This window comes from Dysidea avara, chromosome 6, assembly GCF_963678975.1.
Source record: "Dysidea avara chromosome 6, odDysAvar1.4, whole genome shotgun sequence".
NCBI classification, from domain to species: Eukaryota; Metazoa; Porifera; class Demospongiae; order Dictyoceratida; family Dysideidae; genus Dysidea; species Dysidea avara.
Genome location: NC_089277.1, coordinates 18,992,841 through 19,012,954, shown reverse-complemented (window position 1 = coordinate 19,012,954; position 20,114 = coordinate 18,992,841). Strand labels below are relative to the sequence as shown.

Below are 20,114 nucleotides of genomic sequence, written 5' to 3'. Positions count from 1 at the left end.
GAGGAGACTCTGGATGTCTATGTAACACATGCATGCACGTACATGCACATGTTAAATCTTCCTTTTGTGTACTTCTGATGACTGTACGGAATGGTAATACATGTCAATATCTATTATTGTCATGACTTTGTCCCACTAGCTAGGAATCTGAGGCTGTAGGGATGTGCCAACGTTGTGATGCCAGCCAGAAACTCAATTTGTACACAGAAAACTTAATACTGATGTCAGAGTATGATAAAGATGTATGATAAAGGCGTACACACAGTTGTACTGTGTAGTGGTTTAGGGCACAAAAGGGCAGCCACTCATGGTAATGCCCTGGGTTGTACTAATGTTTAACAGTTATTATTAGTAATAAAACCATTGAGCACGTAAACCACAGCCTTAGGCTCCATCCTTATTCTTTTATGTAACCCAAACTCTATTATTGTTAGCCAAATAGCTAATTAAAGTTGCATTCCCGGATCATACAGCATAAGCTAACAGTCAGAGGATTTCATTATGTATCAGCTGGCTGTCTGATTATGTCGTGATAGCGAGCGTGATAACCTTATGGGATGGCTAAAATACTCGTATTATAAACCCGTGATCATGTTAGCTACTTTAGCTATAGCGGCGCAACATACACTACGAGCTAGTACGTACCTCGAGGAAATCCACAGCATTTAGCTCTATACATGCAGTGCATGTGGCTACACCTCGGGCTACACAATTAAGACAGTATAGCTCGTGAGGTAGCTTGCCAAGGATGACAGAAGATGCCGACTGACACGAATCGCAAGGATAGAGCTAGCTACAGTATAACCACTTAACAAATTAACTCACCCTAGCTTGACTGAAGTCTCACGGAGATGTTGTTATTGTCCAAGTTAGCTAGCTCTTTACTGTATCACTTCAAATTTTGGCAGCGTTGTAGGAGGCACGACACTCTCCAAGTGCAACTAAACGGAAAATTTCGGAACAAATACAAAAATTTACGGATTTCTTTATGTTGTTGCAATGGATTTAAAAACTTGATTCAAGATTTAAGGATTTTAAGTAATATTTGAAGATTTGAGCAGCAAAGAGAGATTCAGAAGATTCTTTCCAAGATTTAAGGATTTGATGGGATTGAATGTTAGATTCAGTACGTGTCGGACCCCTCGCCTTTTTGCACTTAACTGAGCTCCGTAAAGCCAATTAGGAAAGCCGGGGGCGCGATTCTATAATTAAGCGACCAAACAATGGAGTGTTTACATACCGGTAGTGGCTAATTAGCACCTATGTGGCGTGTGCCCTTTGAAATCAAGTTTAAATCATGTTGTCCGGATGTTTCAAGATTCGCATCCTTGCTAGGAATGGCATCGGACGGTCTCTGAACATCTTTCGTCTGTTTTCATCTGCTCGATCAAGGTAGTAAGCTTATACATGCAGTCATAGATGACTAATGATGCAGTAGTATAGTATGTGAGTGACCAGCCTTACTCGGCCATAGTCATACCGTACCTATCAATGTCAACTCGACCATACCTATCAATTTCAAGCCCACTCAGGGATTTGTACGTCCTTTGGCCCCTACAGGTAGTGGGGATTTTGTAATTGTAACTTGAATATTTTGTCGTGGAATTTTGAATAGGGCCACTCCAAATAAATTCTCTGTTTCCCGTCCTGGACTCCAGCACATTTGCATGCGGGCCGGGTCCATTTCCATTATTCATTATAAGATTAGCAGCTTTTTAAGCCATCATTTGTCTAGCACAACCATGAAAAGCTGCATAAAAGCATGCTTAAGCTTGTTGCTTCCTTTTTAAGGAGCAAAAATAGCACAAATGTGAAGTTTGTGTTGACTTGATAGCACTGCTGACACGTAAGCTGACATGGTTTCAAGTGAGCCTGTCAGTATGTAAAAATAAACGGAAAATAATGAAAGAATACGGAATAATGGAATATTTAGAGCTAGATGCGGGCGGTGGCCGGGAAACAGATAATTTATTTGGAGTGGCCTAGCATTAGCTAAACTCATTGAATTGTTTGGAAGACATGGTGATTTTACTAGCAATAATATTGTAACCTTCTGTCCATTACATATGGATGCTACACAAAGTCCCCACGTTCCATTAAAGTTTATTGATAATACAAAGTTCCCCAGGGTGGTGGGTGCATCAAAATATTTTGCCCGAGGTCTTTTGCACTATCTATTGTGCAAATCCCCACCTATGCCCAGGAGGGGTGGGGGGCTTTGCATTAATAGGTGCATAACCCGCACTTCCTATGTCCTATGTCAACGGTGGATTTAGTGGGTGGGGGGCGTGCTTAGGGGGCTGAAGCACTCCCTCCCCCTCCAAAATTTTACCATGTGCTAGCTAGAAAGATAGTAGAAGCTACAGTACAGGTGTAGTTGCATCTATAGCATGAAAACATGGAAAGAGTGAGAAGAGAAGAGCTAATCTCTTATAGGAATCAACAAGAGGGGAACAAAGGGGTAAAACTGCTAAAAAGCTGCTAAAGATCGAAATACTCTAATGGAGGACTTGCACGTGTGATGACACTGGCAAGCAACAGTTGTCAAGCGACCATGTTTCTGGACAACTTTCTATGGCGCACATTGGATCAGAGCAAAGGTAATGACATTTATTAGATATAGTGACACTGGAAAGCAGAGCCAGGTTTGAAATAGAATTCCTCAACATTAGCTTTGTGAAACAGGTGGCCAATTAGTTTTCGAAGAATTACTAGCTTCTTTGCTGTTCGAACGAATATTACGATTTATTCAACAACACTGTATGCATTTGCTTCACTATAGACCATTACAAATAGTGAGAAGGTGGCTTTCAGTCATCACGTTGTCCTGAAACATGGCTAACAGCTGCAGTTGCTTAGCAATTACGATGAATTACGTCACCCTGCAAGTCCTCTATGAAACAGTCAACTACTCTAATAGAACATTCATCATTAAAATTCTTTAAACTAAAAAGAACAAAGACCAACTCCCACTTTGAACTTATACTGCAGCATTTATGTTGTTCTCTTTATATGAAGACTAGTTACCACTGCTAGAAAATAATAATTTCACCTAGCTAAAGTGGCTCACATTGCTTACTTGATAAGGTTCAGTCAATGCCAAATTCAATCTCAGAAAGCTAAATTTGCTAAATTTTCCTGTGAGGGCATGCTCTAAGACCTCTTAGATAAAGCATGCTCCTCATGCTGAGTGTTCTTCTCACACTGCACTACTAGTTGTGTCAACTAGATGCCAGCCCCACTATAAATGTCCCTAGCTTAGCACCCCCCTCCTTGGGAAATCCTTAGAGAGCTGATACCGATTATACTGATCTGATAATTGCATATTTCAGGGGTGGATCCAGGGGGGGTTCCCTTTTGAAAAGCCTCTCTCACTCGAGATACTGTAATAGAGCAGTCACAGTAGTCTTTTGAGAAACAGTGTAGCAAACTATATATCTAGTTATAAATAAGGAAGGAAATATAGTTGGTGAGGTGGCAGCTATTGTCAGCAGGTGATGACCTTTTTTTTTTTTGGTCTTCAACTTATACAGCTAGGCTGAAGCTGCATTTCAAAGTGGAACCCCCTTTTTAAAAGTCTGGATCCGCCCCTGTATTTTGCAAAATTATAGAGAACTTGTGTCAGTAGGTATATGGTCTATGGTAAAATGTAGATCAAATAGTACTACTAGCTACTGCATTAGCTATATCAACCATGCTTGCATGTGCACTCATATGGCTTCTCATAGCTTAATGCCATCATAGATACTAGAGCATAATGGATTGGAAACGCAATACATTTTACGGTTACGGGCTCGATACGGTCACGTGATGACATTTACGGGGCACAGCAGCATTTTCAATAGGCACAATACATTTTTGTCGAGTTTGCCCAGAGTTTTCTCGAAAACAGGTGGCTTGTTCAATTCGTTCATACTTTTTTTAGCACTCTCGAAGGTATGAACTTTTCTTTAGTATAGCATTAGTATTAGTATTAGTATGACAAGTAAAGAAGGCTCAAGGAGCCTGTAAAGCCTGATCTGTACAAAAAGAATTTAACAAATTTGCAACTACATAGCAAAAACTTATATACAATAATAGTTAACTAATTAATAATCATACAATAAAGTAGACCAGCCACTGTCAAGAAAATTTTTAAAATCATTAAGTGTGGGAGCATTAACTATGTGATTGGGTAAACTGTTCCAGTCATTGGTGGCTCGTACAGTGAAAAAAGTAGATCTCACTCTTGATGTTGCTTGAGGTTTAAATAACTTGTAATTGTGACCCCTAGTTGTTGATGAAGTTGCAGTAGTAAACAAATCTGATGTATCTAGACTGAAATGGCTGTGTAATAGCTGATAGAACATTATCATATCTCCGTGCAGTCTGCGGTATTTAAGTGATGGCAAGTTTAGAGCAGTGAGGCGATCATTATATGTGCAGTTTTGAAGATCCTGGACCAATTTTGTGGCTCTTCTCTGTATCTTCTCTATTTGTTCTTGATCTAGAATGTATTGTGGTCCCCAGATGATGTTACCATACTCTAACACTGGGCGGATATATGATTTATACAAGTTGATGAGTGTAGCATGGTCGAAATTCTGAAAAGTCTTGTGAATAACTGCTATTAATCTGTTAGCTTTCTTGGCAACTGTGGTGGTATGATCGTGAAACTTTAACTGATTGTCAATCATTATTCCCAAGTCCCTTACAACATCACAAGATGTAATAGTAGTGCCATCAATTACATATTCACCAAATCCGTGAGGTTTACCTAAGTGTAACCAATTACACTTACTAATGTTGAACTTCAGTTGCCATTTCTTAGACTATGCAAAAAGCAAATTTATATCTTGTTGAAGTTGGCAAAAGTCGTCCACAGTCCTGATAGTTCTGAACATCTTCACGTCATCTGCAAATTGAAAAATGGGACTATTAACTATTAAGGGCATGTTGCTGACATATATATTAAACAAAATAGGGTCCAAAACAGAGCCTTGAGGCACTCCACTACTGACACTTGACCAATCTGATGCATGACTGTTCAGTAAAACTTTCTGCTTCCTTCCCACAAGAAAATTCTTCACCCATGCTAGCAGCTTGCCAGATATGCCACACCCTTGCAACTTGGAAATTAAACGGTTGTGCGGGACGGAATCAAATGCCTTAGCAAAATCAAAATACAAGATGTCAACAGAATGGCCATCGTCAAGCGCTTTGGTCCAATCGTTCATGGCCAATAACAGTTGAGTTGAACAGGATCTTCCAGGAGTAAAGCCATGCTGATGAGGAAGTATCACATTATTAGTCATCAAATGATCTTGGATGTTGTCTTTAATGATGGATTCCAAGATTCTACAAATAGGCGAGGTCAAACTAATAGGACGGTAATTGCTAACATTAGAGCGATCTCCCTTCTTATGTACTGGAGTTATTAGAGCTTCCTTCCAGTGCTTGGGTAGTACTGAACACTCCAAGGACTTGTTATACAGGAAAGATAAAGGACTACTTAGCTCTTGTGCACATTCTTTTAAGCAAAATAGTGGCCAGCCCTCTGGGCCAGGAGCTTTATTGGGGTTCAGTTGGGTCAGTTTGTCAAACACTATTGCTGGAGTAATTGTGATGTCTGTAAGTGAAGAATGGCAACCATCTAATTGGTACTGGGGGATTGATGTACAGTCCTCTTTAGTAAATACACTAGTGAAAATTTTATTGAAAAGCTCACACTTTTCTTGATCTGAGTCAGCAGCAGAATTATCATCACGTCGTAATGAATTAATTGATGGGCGTGTCTTGAGACGTGAATTCACATATTTCCAAAACTGCTTAATATTACTGGTTCTGTTGGATGCTAAGTTAGCCTCATATTTCCTACGAAGGGATCTAGTCAAGTTACACAGCTTGTTTCTAGATTGACAATATACTTGATAATCTGCTGGGGACTTACTACGCTGATATTTGTTCCATAACTTACATTTTGTGTTTTTTAAATGTAATGCTGCTCGTGTCATAAACAGATTTTTCCTTAGTCGAGGAGTTTCAAAGGGAACACAGTCATTAATAATACTAGTTAACCTCAAAGCAAATTCATTGTAAGCCGACTGAATATCAAGAGGAGACAGAAGATCTTCCCACTCAATAACTGTTAGCATTTGACGCATCCGAACAATATTTGCTTGATGTATGTTGTAGTGTGGTTTGGAAGCAGGATTAGTAGAACAGTAGCATAAATAATTAAACCGGAGACATACATGGTCACTTAAACCCAAAGCGGGGAGAATATTAACACTATTGATCATTTCTTCTTCATTAGTCAAAATGAGGTCAAGGATGTGTGGTGTTGAGTTTTGTACATGCCGAGTAGGAGCCTCTTCATGCTGGAAAAGGTACTTGTCTTGTACAGTGTCAAGAAACAATTGTGAACAATGATTACTACAACAATTTGATGACCAGTCAATGTCAGGATAGTTAAAATCACCACATATCAACAAGTGTGTATGGTCATCAATTTCTGTGAGCAATTTACACAGACCAATAGTACTTTGTAAGGTATCAGAAGAAGGACTACGGTATATACAACTCACAAGGAGTGAGTCATGACCCATCAGTTTAATTGATATCCAAACATGCTCATGATGTGGGTATCCATCAAAAGTTACTTCTGATACTATTAATTTGTTGGAGATGTATATCCCAACACCACGCATGGCTGGAGGGGTCTGGTGAGAGTCAGGGTCGAAATTGAAAAAAGCTTGATATCCATAAAGTGAGAGTCTAGCTGAAGAGAGAGAATTAATACTACGTTTTGGTAATATTTCACTGATTAGAATCAAATCAGGTTCATCACCAGCAATGAGTGTAGATAAGTCATCCATTTTATTCAGTAGTTGATCAGCGTTAGTGTACAAAATATCTAATTTGGTTATAGGGTTAATAGCTGCTCTAGGATCTGAGTTATCAGTACTGGGTTGCTCAACATCAGGACATTGTTCAATGCTAAATTGGTTAACATCAGGAGCTATTTGTAGTGGCCCCAACAGGGGTCGCTATGCTTGTGTCCATTTGGTTGGTGGCTTGACTTGGACGTGCTGTTCGGGTGACAATAACCCCATCTCGAATAACCAAATTTGGTTGATTGACTCTTCTTCGTTTGAGTTCTTCCACTAATTGCTTATGTTTACTTCTTTGATATTTGGTCATGTCAGGTGAAACAAAGACAGTTTGATATAGTTCATGACGACGCAAAATGTAAGAATTGGAAGTAACAATCTCCTTGTCTTGTATGCTTTCCATTGTGATAAGAAAAGGTCTTGGTTTGCTATCTTGTCGTTTACCTAGCCTTAGTGACTTAACTATTTTCACTTTAATACCAAAGACAGTGTTGCAGAGATCAGTAAACTGGGATCTATCACTTGACTTGTCAGGCAATTCTGGAAGGTTATACACTACAACATTAGCTTCTCTCTGTTTTCTATCAGCCAATTCATCAGCGATTGAGTTTGCTGACAGGGCAGGAGGTTCAGGGGTTGCGAGGGGTTTTGTGTTTGACACTTTTGTAAAAGTTTCAGATGTGGACTGGAGCTGACCTTGAAGGGTTACATTTTGAGAATGAAGTGTGTCAATCTTTGTAGAAACTTCAGAAATAATACGGTGTAGGTTATCTTGCTCTGCTATAAGAGATCTGATGGAAGGGACATCTTCGCTCTGAGTAACTTTGCAGAGACATTCATACAAAAGCTTTTTATGAGCAACTGCACACTGGTTGAGATTACAATAATAAGAGATGTTCTCTACTCGTGAGGTAAGCTGTGTTAATTTATTGTACTGATCATCTTTTAGACCCTCACATGATGTATGTGTCCAAGAGTGACAAAAATCACACAATATAGCCTTGCTTTCAGCAACACACTTCTCGTTACAATGGCCACACACATCAATTTTCTTACTTTGTTGGATAATAAATGATTCGGTGGGTGATTCATAACCTCTTGGCCTCTTAGCAGCAGATGACATGGGCGTACCTTCTTCCTACGGTGTACCTCCTGTTTGGGTCTCCATCTTCTGCAAAGCAGCTGTATTCTAATCAATGCCCGCGTTTAAGATGATTTGCCACGGTACCACAGCTTCTTCGAGTAAACACGATAGTGTTGGTTGTAGGGGAAAGTAGTAGCGCAAGGGGGTGTCACTCAGGCTCTTGCTGTAGGTAGATCTGCGACCGTGGTCAAACCCTAAGTCAACAGTCAAGGCCACTAAATAGCTCTTACAGTGGGTCAAGGGTCAAGACGATACGGAAGGTCCGAAACCCACAATCGAAAACTATACATAGCTATTATCAAGTTTACGGGATTATACGTAACTCACAAGAAGTAAGGATCTCTAAGAAGATGTTTTAAAGCTCCAACAGGCATTTCGTCGTAATTATAAGGATTTTTCTCTCCCAGCTGCTGGTAGCACGCACTAAGAAAATATTATACTAGGTTACAAGCGCAGGTGTGTATAGGAAAATAGAGAAATAAGTGTAGGTCAAAAGTTTGACAAGAAACGCTCTCAAGTCACAGGTCAAAGACAATAAACGCTGCAAGTCAAGGGTCAAGGTGAAATTTTCCCCGGTCAAGACTTTGACCGCGGTCGCAGATCTACCTACAGCGTGAGCCGACATGATACCCCCTTGTAGCGCAACCCACAATCGAATGTATGTATCGCTAGACTCGTTTTCACAAAGCCAGGAAAACCCCCCACAGCCACTACCGTCATGTAGCCATTCTTTCGCTTCGCTTACGGAAAGTAACTGCTGTACAGTGCTAAAAATAATTATTTTGTATTCATTACTATGTGGTGAAACTGTTCAGCACTTCTAAAACTTCGTAGGTAATACGCCCTATGCACACTAAAACCCCCACACTAGTTTTTGAACACAAATTTCGCGTTCCTTCACACCTTCGGTTGTACGAAACGACTAACCTTCAGTCACAAACCAATAAATAGCTGAATCCTTTAGCAATGATTTAACGCTTTATAAAATCTGTAATAGTAGTCTCAGCGTTAAGAACAACTGCAGTTTGTACACTTTGGTAACGTTGCCATAAATCACTAAACCGTATCGAGCCCGTAACCGTAAAATGTATTGTGTTTCCAATCCATTATGTATTCTAGTATCTATGATGCCATACTTGTATAGCATAGAACATGGGGGCATAGAAATAAGGGGTTTCTATTTGTTTGTACTCAGCAAAAAGGCTTTTTTATTACTGTAATGCAAATTGTGGTAGCCTATTTGCCATCATTAGTAATATCGATTGACTTCGTAGAGTGTTTGCACCGATTACGTGACACATGATGGTAGAAATTGCCATATCAGCAACAGATCTGATCAGGGAGCTGATTATTGGTGTGGTGCATCTCTACAATTTGGTACCCTTGAGCTGATAAATGAAGGCCAGCAAGCACAACCTTGGGTTGTGAAAAGTTGCATTTGTCTATGTTAAGGGCAATATTGATCAGAGATGCCAACCTCTTAAAAATTTTAGGAGTGAAACCTAGACTCAAAGGTGGCTTCAGGATTTTTGGTGGCTGGTTTCTGATCAACAACTGATACACGAGACATGTGTGACAATTAAGCTGATAGAGTGAAAAACAGAGGGTAAGGCGTGAGAATGTGAGATTACTAGCCAAAAATGAGACTCATGCCTAATGCATGAGAGCTGGCATGTTTTATATTGATATCTGCACACCTCTGTAAAAGAATTGGTATACATGAGTAATGTGCTCTGAGATGTTGTTGTCACTATAGATGACAACCATTCCTCTAAAGCCTTGTAGCCCTAGGCCTGTGAAAGCATCTGCCATGCACTGGTCATAATTCTCTGAGATGGATGATAGACCATATGGTGCTCTAAGGTATATTTGAAATGTCCAAAAGGCACGATGAATGTTGTGAGGATTTAACTTGTTTCATCATGATAGCCTTTCAAAACATCCAGCACTGTGGAAACGTATGTATCAGTGGCAGCAATGTCAGCAACAGTCTGTGCAGGTATTTGTGATTGGTAGCACTCACATAATACATATTTGTTGAGATCAACACGCATTCGGATCCGGTCGGTGTTTTTCATCTACGGGAGCACACCAGTCTGTGGGTTTGGTAACTGGTGCAATTCTGTTCTGTAGTAAAAGCAAGTCCAATTCAGCCTTCAGTTTATTATGATAAGCAAATGGTAGGGGTCTTAAAGCAAAAAGATCCCTGCATAGTCCAGATCAGTTGGCCAAACACTGTTGGAAATTCTGCCATCAATGGATGTGGTGAGTGTTACTTGTGCTATAAAGGTGGTGGCATGTACCAGGGATCCAGTCATCTGGTTAAAATAACTGGGGAGTGGAGACAGAGGTTAGCTGCTCGCAGCACCATGTATCTGGGAACAGCAACAACAGTCATGATGCATATCAGTAAATCACGTGACAGTTACAATATGAATACAATTAGTGTGTGTGCGTGAGTCAATCATATAATTCCTATGAGGTCATACTCGGTTACCACAGGAATCATCTCTTCAAGTATACTTTTGAACTCTTCTTATTCTTGCTTTATTCAGGCCTTTGTAGTAGAATGGCTAAGCGACTGAATTCGTTCACTTTGTGATAAAAGCATTTAGTAAGGTATACTAAGATATGGTGCTACATCAAAATCATTGCCTTAGGGCATGTTTAGAAAGTTTTAGACAAAATTATCCATTTGCAGCTGTTCACAAAGTGCATTTAAAATCTTTGTTTAATACAGCATGAATGTATTTCAAATTTACGGATGCAATCAAAATGTGGTAAAATAAACTGTTTCTAAACATTTCTAGTGGAGCCATTTGTTCAGTGTAAAAAGTACAGGAACAATCCAATAGAAGCAATATGTTGCACATCTATGGCTTTGTTTGCCTTGACCCTCCTTGCTACTTAACACACTACAAGCTAATAACCTGAATGGACACCTCCCTTGATATAGCCATCCCTTTGCCTAGCAACCATTAGCCTAGCAACCATTGCTATGACACCAAAGTTATGTTTACCTTAACAACAGTTACCTAGCAACTGTTGCTAAGCAATCATATGTAGTAGGGCATCTATTACTATGGTAACATAAGTTATTGATAGAATCACTCCATGCTGTCAGATACACAATGCAATCACAAAATAGACCATGTGATTTGGAATTAATTGATGTGATTAAGGTTTATATACATTGTACTATGATCTAATCACTCAATCAGTCCTCATAGCTAGATATAGAGGGAGGCTAGCTATGAGAAGAATAAGGTTCACTTTAAATTGGTTGGTACATCTCAAGTGACTCTTTGTAGTTTGACGCATGGTGCTATGTGAATTCCGTCACACCTTACAAGGTACAGTGTTTTCACAATTATTAATTCCATACAGCAGACTAAACAAACATAAACTGTCATGCCTTAGATATGCTTAGGATTCACTTAACATTATTGTGGTGCCTTTGAAGCTTTGGTCACCATTGTTCAGCTGTTAGTTCATTGAAGGTCTGATAGCTCACATTCTCTTTTACTCACTACATATCATCTAAAGCTTGCAAAGCAGCTAGTGGATAAGAAATGTATCACCAAAAACTCTGTTGAGTGCAGAAAAGAATTTGTGACTCATCCACAGACAGTTGCTCTTGTTCTAGTTCACATCTGTCAGTCATGTCTGTCAGAAAATACTTAATCACCTCTATTATTATAACTTCATGCTAGTTGCAGCTGAAAAAGATAAATGGTGGTGATTGCCCTGCTGGTAAGTTGGATATGACAGTTGCATGTCCTATTGTTGGTGCAGATATATTTAGGTGTGTTTGTATGGAATGGGCTAATGTTTGCTTATATAGGAGACAGTTTGTGACAACAAGAACATAGATTGCTTTCTTTCAGGGTTTCCCACAAATTTCCCTTGGACTTTCAGTACATGTTGGTCTGCAGTGGCAGATTCAGGTAGAGGACATGAGTTCCCCCTTCCCCCCAAAAATCCATACATGATCGAGATACTCTTATGGAGTAGTCAGTCAAATACTCTAATAGAACAGTCACCGCACATAACATGTACACAGTTATTGCTGAAAACTTTCATCTAAAGCACCATCCCATGCACAGGAACACATTTCCATAGTCTGCTAGGATATTTATAAATTAATGCACATGGTCCTTGTACGCCATTCCTATAATAATGACAATAGGCTTATAGCTGAACTATACTAATGGCTGTCACTGATCCCTACAACTCTTGATCATTGCGGGCCACATAGAAAGTAATTTATAGATAAAGCTACAAAAAAAATTCAGTCCTGAAACACATAAAATGCATGTACCTTAGTCTGGGGAACTGTGCCCCCAGACCCTCTGCTCCGTACACTTACTACCTTGGTGCACCTCCCCCCCCCCCCCCCCCATGGTGCACCCTGGACTACTGAGTGTTCTGACAATGGACCATCTCTGCTGACTCAAACTTGTCTTTTACTGCCATCGACCATTGTACCCATAGGGTACACAGGAATATTAGAGTGTTTACTTGGTTTACCTCTGACTTTGAGGCTACTTGGAATGTCTCAAATCCAAGTTGAATGGTTCAATCGGCTTAATCTGTTAGGATTCCATAACTGGTAGCAAGTCTCTCAAATTCTGACGCTACTCATGATGTCAGATTAACTCTATCAACTACAACTAGGTTTTCATAAAACAACACACTACATAGCTACTCATACAGGTATACTACAACAACTGCTAAGGATGCATTGTAGATTATGTGGTTATATGCATCACACCAATTATACTAGATGAATGGAAAATCAAAAGGAAAATAGAGATGCTAAAAAAAGCCATGAACCAAGAAGGGTGACAAAAATTCCTATTTTGACACTCCGCCATAAACATTTTGCTTTATTAAAATAGGGATTTGTGGTTTGCATTATCACCCCAGTAATCCCTTCTTGTTTAGTGTTTTTAGCAGTCTTTATTCTCCTCAATTTTTCATTTGTCTATATAGTTTGTGTAATACATATTTATTTATCCAGTACTAGATTTATTTTATTGAAATTGAAGAATGTTTTGGATCAGTAGAGCAATTTTGCATTCACATACAACCTGTGTTTTGTTATATGCATGAAACTAATCAAATTGCAATGTGCATACAGAGTCTCCTAATATGAGTTTTACTAATGCTTTTAATAGCTGTAAAATTCTTTGTTGTTATTAGATACACTTGGACTGCATTATTAGAGTATTTTGATGAATAACCTCCACACATACAGAATGAAAAACACCTGGCGACAAAGTCTTCAGTATAGATTAAGTTTTCCTGGCCTATACTGAGTTTAGTAAAACTCAGTATAGTTCAAGACACACAGTATGTTGTGCAGTCTAAGAAGCCAGCACACCACACTGGGTATATTAAGAAAACGTAGATGATATTAATTTTACAGTAAAGTTGGCTACCTAGTACATGCCAAATTTCAAAAAATATTGTCTCAGCCAATCCCAAGATATGAGCAACCAAAAGCGTCAGGTTTTTCCTTGTTTTAAAAAAATTTTTTTTTATTCTGCTTCTTTTTGCACACTTTGCAAAATCACACAAAATTTGTTGCATTTAAAGAGGCCCAAAATGTAAATATCAGTACCAATTTTGTGGGAATCTGATGAACATTCGTGGAGTTATAACCAATTATTCACATAAAAATATGTCCAACTTTTGTCATGCCTACAGGGTAAAGTGTTTCAGGAAATGAGTTAAAATTGATTTGTGGATAGATTAACCATCATAGGGATGCCTTTTGAAGGCTTGGAGGAATCAACACAAAGACCATGGAGATAGCATGCAAAAACAGACGTGTGTAATGATTGCACAATTGTGTTTTGTTTATTAAAAAAATCATTAGTTTTACGACAAACTGCTTATAGGGAAATAAGCTGAAAATTCACATGTGGATTAATCATCATAGAAAGTCCTTTCAGCAGTATAGAAGAAAATGACTAACTGTACCCTAATAGTACAGTCACCCTCTTAGAGAATTCATCTATGTACATACTCTATTTCAGCATTCAATTATGTGACAAGTCACCTTCTAGAGAGTTCATCTAATAGCAAGTCATCTTGTAGAGGGTTCAGCTATGTAACAAGTCATCCTGTAGAGAGATCAGCTTGTAGAGAGTTTAGTTATATGTGACTCAGTCTGGGAAAGCCGGTCTTATCGCCCATGTCAGCAGATTTGATATTTCACCCAGAACACAAAGCTACATGAATAAACTATCTAATTTCACAATCAAAATCAGCTAGACTTGAGTGGTCTGGTGTTGCTGGCTGCTTTTCCCAAGCCCAGTGGCAATCCATGCATGCAGTGTGGGACCTTAATGGACCTCTGGTCAGCCAGGGGATGGCTGTATGTGGCTGTACAGCTCCGTGGTGTTGAACAAAAACCTCTGCTGTGAATTTCCTTTCATTTTAGCCAGTTTTGAGACCTGAGAGTTCCATTGCAAACAAATCATGTGTTAAGCTCCATAAGAAGTCACCCTGAACAGAGTTCAGCTACAATACAAGTCACCTTATAGTAGCATATGAAAAAGTTTGCAGACATTAAATTAGCTATACTTGGTCATGTCGAAAATGCCATACTTTGGTCATGTCAAAAAATGCCAGCTGTAGCAGGCATTTCTTACTGAAAAACTTAGAAAAATGAAATTGATTATTGTGTACTGCTAACCTCATGTTTGTTTGATAACTTTCTGTGTGTGATGTGTGTAGAGCAGCTCTGTGCGAACACAATGATGCTAGAAGAAGCCCAATTCATGGAAATTATGGCATGTCAAAATGACTTAAACCAACCCAGTGTAGCAAATTTCCCCATACATTTATTGGTTGTTTTAGTGCCATGCGATAAATGACGAAATAACCCGTGACTCATGATAGATACCTCAGATTAAGGACTAGATTTGGAAAGAGCAGCAAATGATATTTTAAATGAGCTATTATAATAGCAGAAATTTAAGCACATTATTTTCAAGGCTGCGACAAACCAAATGGTGGATATTTGGAAGAGAAAGATTTATGGCACTCCGGTTTTTTGCATTGTGTTTCAATGAAACAAAAAGCATTGTGCAAATAGCTCTTCAGTTTAGTTTATGAAATTTACAGTGTTTTCTTGATGAAGCACAGTTTTTGTAGCAAACGTCTTCATATGGAAAGTTCAGTTATGTAATAAGTCCATCTGTAGACCATTCAGCTATATATGTTTTACTAACAAGAACAACAAGTGCACATCTGTCCAGCTCTGATCATGAACTTTTATGGCTTTGCACATGTAATAGCATTTGGCAAGAAGAAACAGCCTAGCTGTTTTCATACAAAATGAATTCAAAAATAAGTCATGTATATGTGTGTATACGCACAATGGTCCCAGTGGTAGATCAAGGATTTTTAAAAGGGGGTTTCTGAAGTTGGTATAGCTGAATAAGGCATCTTATGACATTTCTCTGAAAAAAGTTTTAGATTTAGGAACTCTGAGAACGGATTTTAGGCTAGTTTTAGTTAGCAATTGCAATGAATCCAATGCTTTAAACTGTAAATACTATAGCTAACTATAAGGCAAATATGGTGACTACATCTCAAACTGTAGCTTTGATTGCTCTATTAGAGTAGTTACTTGACTGCTTTATTAGAGTACCTCAATCATTTTTAATGCAGTGGGAGATGAAAAGTGAAGTGTTGCTGAGGGTTTAATAGCTATAAATGGTGTTAGTTAAATGCAACTGCATGCATGCTACTGAAATGCAGTGGTATACAGTTGTTTGCTATGACAAATTGTCAGTACAAAAATATTTATGTATTTAGATGCAACTGAGCTAAATTTAACAGGGGGTTTCTGTCAAAACCCCAGAAACCCATCTAAATCTGCCATTCAGCAAGCCTTGCTACTATTTATTCCAGCATTCTCCTTGTGGCTATATTTTGCTATGTCTGTGAAAAAAAAAATAGAAATTAATGAAAAAGCCACAAAACAAGAAGGGGTAAGCTGGGGTGGTAATAAATCCCTATTTGGCTATCTGTCACAAAATAATGCACCGTACATTCTCCTTGAGTCAAATAGGAATTTGTGATTTACATTACCACCCCAGTGGCTTTTTAGTAATCCCTATTTCCCAATTCTTCATCTAGTTTATTAATGAATTTGTTTTGTTGATAATGGAGATTATTTTGTATTGCATTTTTGGTTTCACTGACTTCACTGATCCTGTGTATTTAAGTGACTGCTTTATTAGAGTATTTACTATTGCCTATATGTCAATTTGGATTCACAAAGTTAAAAAGCCACCTTGCACAACTAAGTCATCAACATAGGTAGTAATACAACACATTTCATTAACAACAAAAAGTTCACTCTAGCAAATGCAATCCTTTGTGGCTTCACATGTGTAATGGCATTTTGACAAGAAGAAATGTACTTTTTTCTATGTTCCCTAATCAAACTTAAATTCTTCTTATTATATGAACAAAATTTACCAGTGCACAATTCATCAATTCACCAGCAAAATATGGCATTTTGCCAGCATAAGACAACTTTTAGTTAGTATTTTTAAATTTAAAATGTGCAATGTCACAATTTGCACACTAAACGCAGCAAATAATGGACTCACTACACAATAACTGAATTTTCATAATATTATTACAAAACATGCAATGATTATAATTACTGTTTCTAGGTTGATTGTTTACACTTTACAGAAATAAGATCAAGATACTCTAAGGCAATTGATTTCCTGTCCACCGCCCACATGGTTTATAGTCAACCCGGAAAATTCCATTATTACATAAACTGACATATTTTAGGCATCAGGTGATTGTATTAGTCCAGATTCTTATCAGACACAAATGGTTGCATGGTGCAGGCAAGCATCCTAGTTAATCTGACTATTCTACTTGCAACTTTATCTGGAGTGGCCTATAGAGCAGTCACTTACTCTAATACAACAGTCAGAAAACTGTCTGTCACACCAGCTTTCCTTGGCTGCATGCTTGAAGTATGGATATATGTAAATAATAGTTTAACCATGACCACGAGGGATTTACCTTATATATATGTCCAAACCTGAGGGCACAGGCATATAGTAGCAATGGTATAAGTAATATATCCAATCCGTCTTGAGCATGCTCACCTAATAGGAGAAAAGACAAACCCACATTCCAGGGCCGTGGCCAGACTTTTTTATCTGGGTTGGTTCTTTTAGAAGAAAAGGTGGACCTTTTTGTATGATGTGACGCAGGATTACATCAGGGTGTGAACTAGGGGGTCAGTGGGCATTCTACCCCACCCCCAGGAAATTAAAGTTTTGAAAATAGGTGCTATATAAAAGTTGGTTTTGGTGGCACTTCAGTCAATAAAAATGTCACAATTTTTAGGCAGCAAATTCAAGCCCAAATTCAAGCTCAAGACCAGATATATCGATGACATCTGGCAAAGTATCTTTTCTGTAATTATGCCATCTGTGTATTATTGTATTGGAATGTCACAATGAATATGGATGAGAGCTCTCTCAGCAGAGGCAGTAGAGCAGGCCAAAGAGTGCTTTAAGACAATGAAATTTACACATTACATGCATGGATCATGAGGGTCTGAGAGACTTTCCCCCCAAAATTGGATGAAAGTTCTAGTTTAGATGATCTCACTATGATTTGTAAATAAATGAAGTAGTTACTTTTTAAAAGTGTGAATATTTTATTAGAGTGATTGCTCTATTAGAGTGGTTGACTGCTCTATTAGAGTATCTCGATGTTGTATTACAAGCACTGAATAAGCGTGTTTGCTTTGTGTGGAACAAAGTACCAATCAGTATTCTGGGAATTGAGAGCTGTTCTGTTTCTCGCCACGCTATTTACAGTCATTTCTGTTGTAATTTTTAAATGTAATTTATTGTTGGTTGTTTTGTAGATGTAATTATAATTGTTGTTGATTTGTTTTGTAAGTGTTATTTTGTGTGTGTTTTGTTTAGTGATTGTATGTGTTTTGTATTAGGACGGTACCTTGTACAGGTTTGCCTTTTGTACCGTTCCTTCCCTTGTGGTAAATTGATAATAAATAAAATAAATAAATAATAATAATAAGCAGCTACTTAGAGCACTTAATTTAGCTTGATATTGCTACTTATTAGTGGTATTTAGTAAACTGTAGCTAATAGACTTGTATACTAAAAATTGTGGACCTTTTTGCTAAAATTGTGAACCTTTTCACTGAAATTGTGGACCTTTTTCCAAGAGGACGGTTCTTCAGAACTCCCCTGGCTACGAGCCTGCACATTCACCCCATTAGTTTTACACACAGGCATCTAAACATCGATCATAGGATAAAAGCATCGACTATAGTACTCATGAAATGCTATTCATATGTTACAGTTGATTGTTGAAAATATTTTTCCTGTAGCTACAGTAAACATGGCTGTATAGTGTATGAATACTATTCCATTGCAGAATTATTACTTTGAATCCCTTTTCTCAGTCCTGTATCACCGCTACAAATAATTTTTAATCTACACAGTATGTTTCTAAGGAAGTGATTATGGGTTTTGTTGGTTCTATTTCTAACCATAACCCTGTTAGGATGCCTAGGCCACTAAGATAAGTACTAGAAAGTCTGACTTTTAAAACGTCTGAGCCATCTTGTTATGTGGCTGAAATGTGCTGTGTAGAAAAACACAGCCCCCACATTGCAAAACCAATTATTCAGTGATATCTGTTTGCTGAATTAAGTCAAATAATACTTGTTCCTTGAAGAGAACACTTACCTAAGCAAATATATTAGAGTCTATGCCAAACTCAACCCACAATGTAAACTTTAAGTAGCTCAATACATAGGATCAAAGGAAACTAATGTTTGCACTGCCTCAGCATTAAAGGCATTTGTGGTCAGAGCTATGTCATGATATCACCCTGTGGTCAGGTCAATATATGAAATATCTTATGCTTTCCTTTGATCTGCAGGTGTCAAAGTGGTATTATGTATAACAGTATGTACATGTATGCATTAGTGTGTATAAATGTACTGTGACAGAGATATTATGGAGGAACGCTATAATGACACAAGGAGATACTTGGATTTCTACTGTCCTCTAACTGTGCTTGAGGAAAATGCACCAATGGTTGCAGGTTCACTCATATCTCCACAGACACCTCAATACTTTCACAACTTCTATCAACAGTATCACAAGGAGTGGGATAATTCTACTGCACTTCTACTGGAAGTTGGAGGGGGTCCTAGTATTTACACATATGTCAGTGCTGTGCCATATGTAGCTAAGATATATCATGCTGACTATCTGAAAGCCAACTTAAATGAAGTGTCCATGTGGATAAACAAGGATCCTGACGCTTTTGATTGGTCACCTTATTTTAAATATGTTATACAAAAGCTTGAAAGTAAAACTAGTTTTGATGATGTACTGGAACGTGAAGACAAGTTACGTGGTTTACTACATGTACTTCCATGTGACATAAAGGCTGATGTCATAGTTCCAGCTGTTAAAGTGCCTGTAGATATTTTAGGCAGTAGCTTTTGTTTTGGAAGTTGTTTTGATTCCTTAGAAGACTATAAAATTGGTTTGAAGAAAGTTTATGACATGATAACTCCCAATGGCTTTTTTGTGTCACAGACAACTTTGGAGCTCACTTGGTACAGGTTTGAAGACAAGCGATATCATACTTCTTTTTCTTTGTCATTGGAAGATGTGGAACAGTATTACAAAGAAATTGGTTTTGATATCCTACATGCAGACTTCTGGACTAATCCTATGGAAGTGAGAAATATTATGTCTGATGCTGGAGGCTTTGGCTTTATTGTAGCACGAAAGTAATTATTTAACTTTAATCACTGTCACAGAACATATATAGTTAGTTGTGCTGTGAATCACATGATTTTATACATGTACTTTCCTTTGAAAAACATATTTGCACAATATATAGTGATAATTATTATTATGTGCTCTATTGTTGTGCTTTTCAAACCTTATTGTATTTACTAGGGTGTACAATCCATGTGGGCACAGATTCTGTCTACATATGCGAACTTTTAAAACGCATATAACTTATTTCTATGGTGTGAGCATACA

General features: G+C 38.1%; 1 protein-coding gene across 1 annotated transcript; it reads left to right on the top strand.

Annotated features, from left to right (window-relative positions):
• Positions 1-1,277: 1,277 nt before the first annotated feature.
• LOC136258401 (nicotinamide N-methyltransferase-like) lies at positions 1,278-19,874 on the top strand. The gene is made up of 2 exons (XM_066051716.1): positions 1,278-1,392; positions 19,061-19,874. The coding sequence occupies exons 1-2, from the start codon at positions 1,298-1,300 to the stop codon at positions 19,857-19,859; spliced, it is 894 nt and encodes a 297-aa protein (XP_065907788.1). The 5' UTR covers positions 1,278-1,297; the 3' UTR covers positions 19,860-19,874.
• Positions 19,875-20,114: the final 240 nt, after the last annotated feature.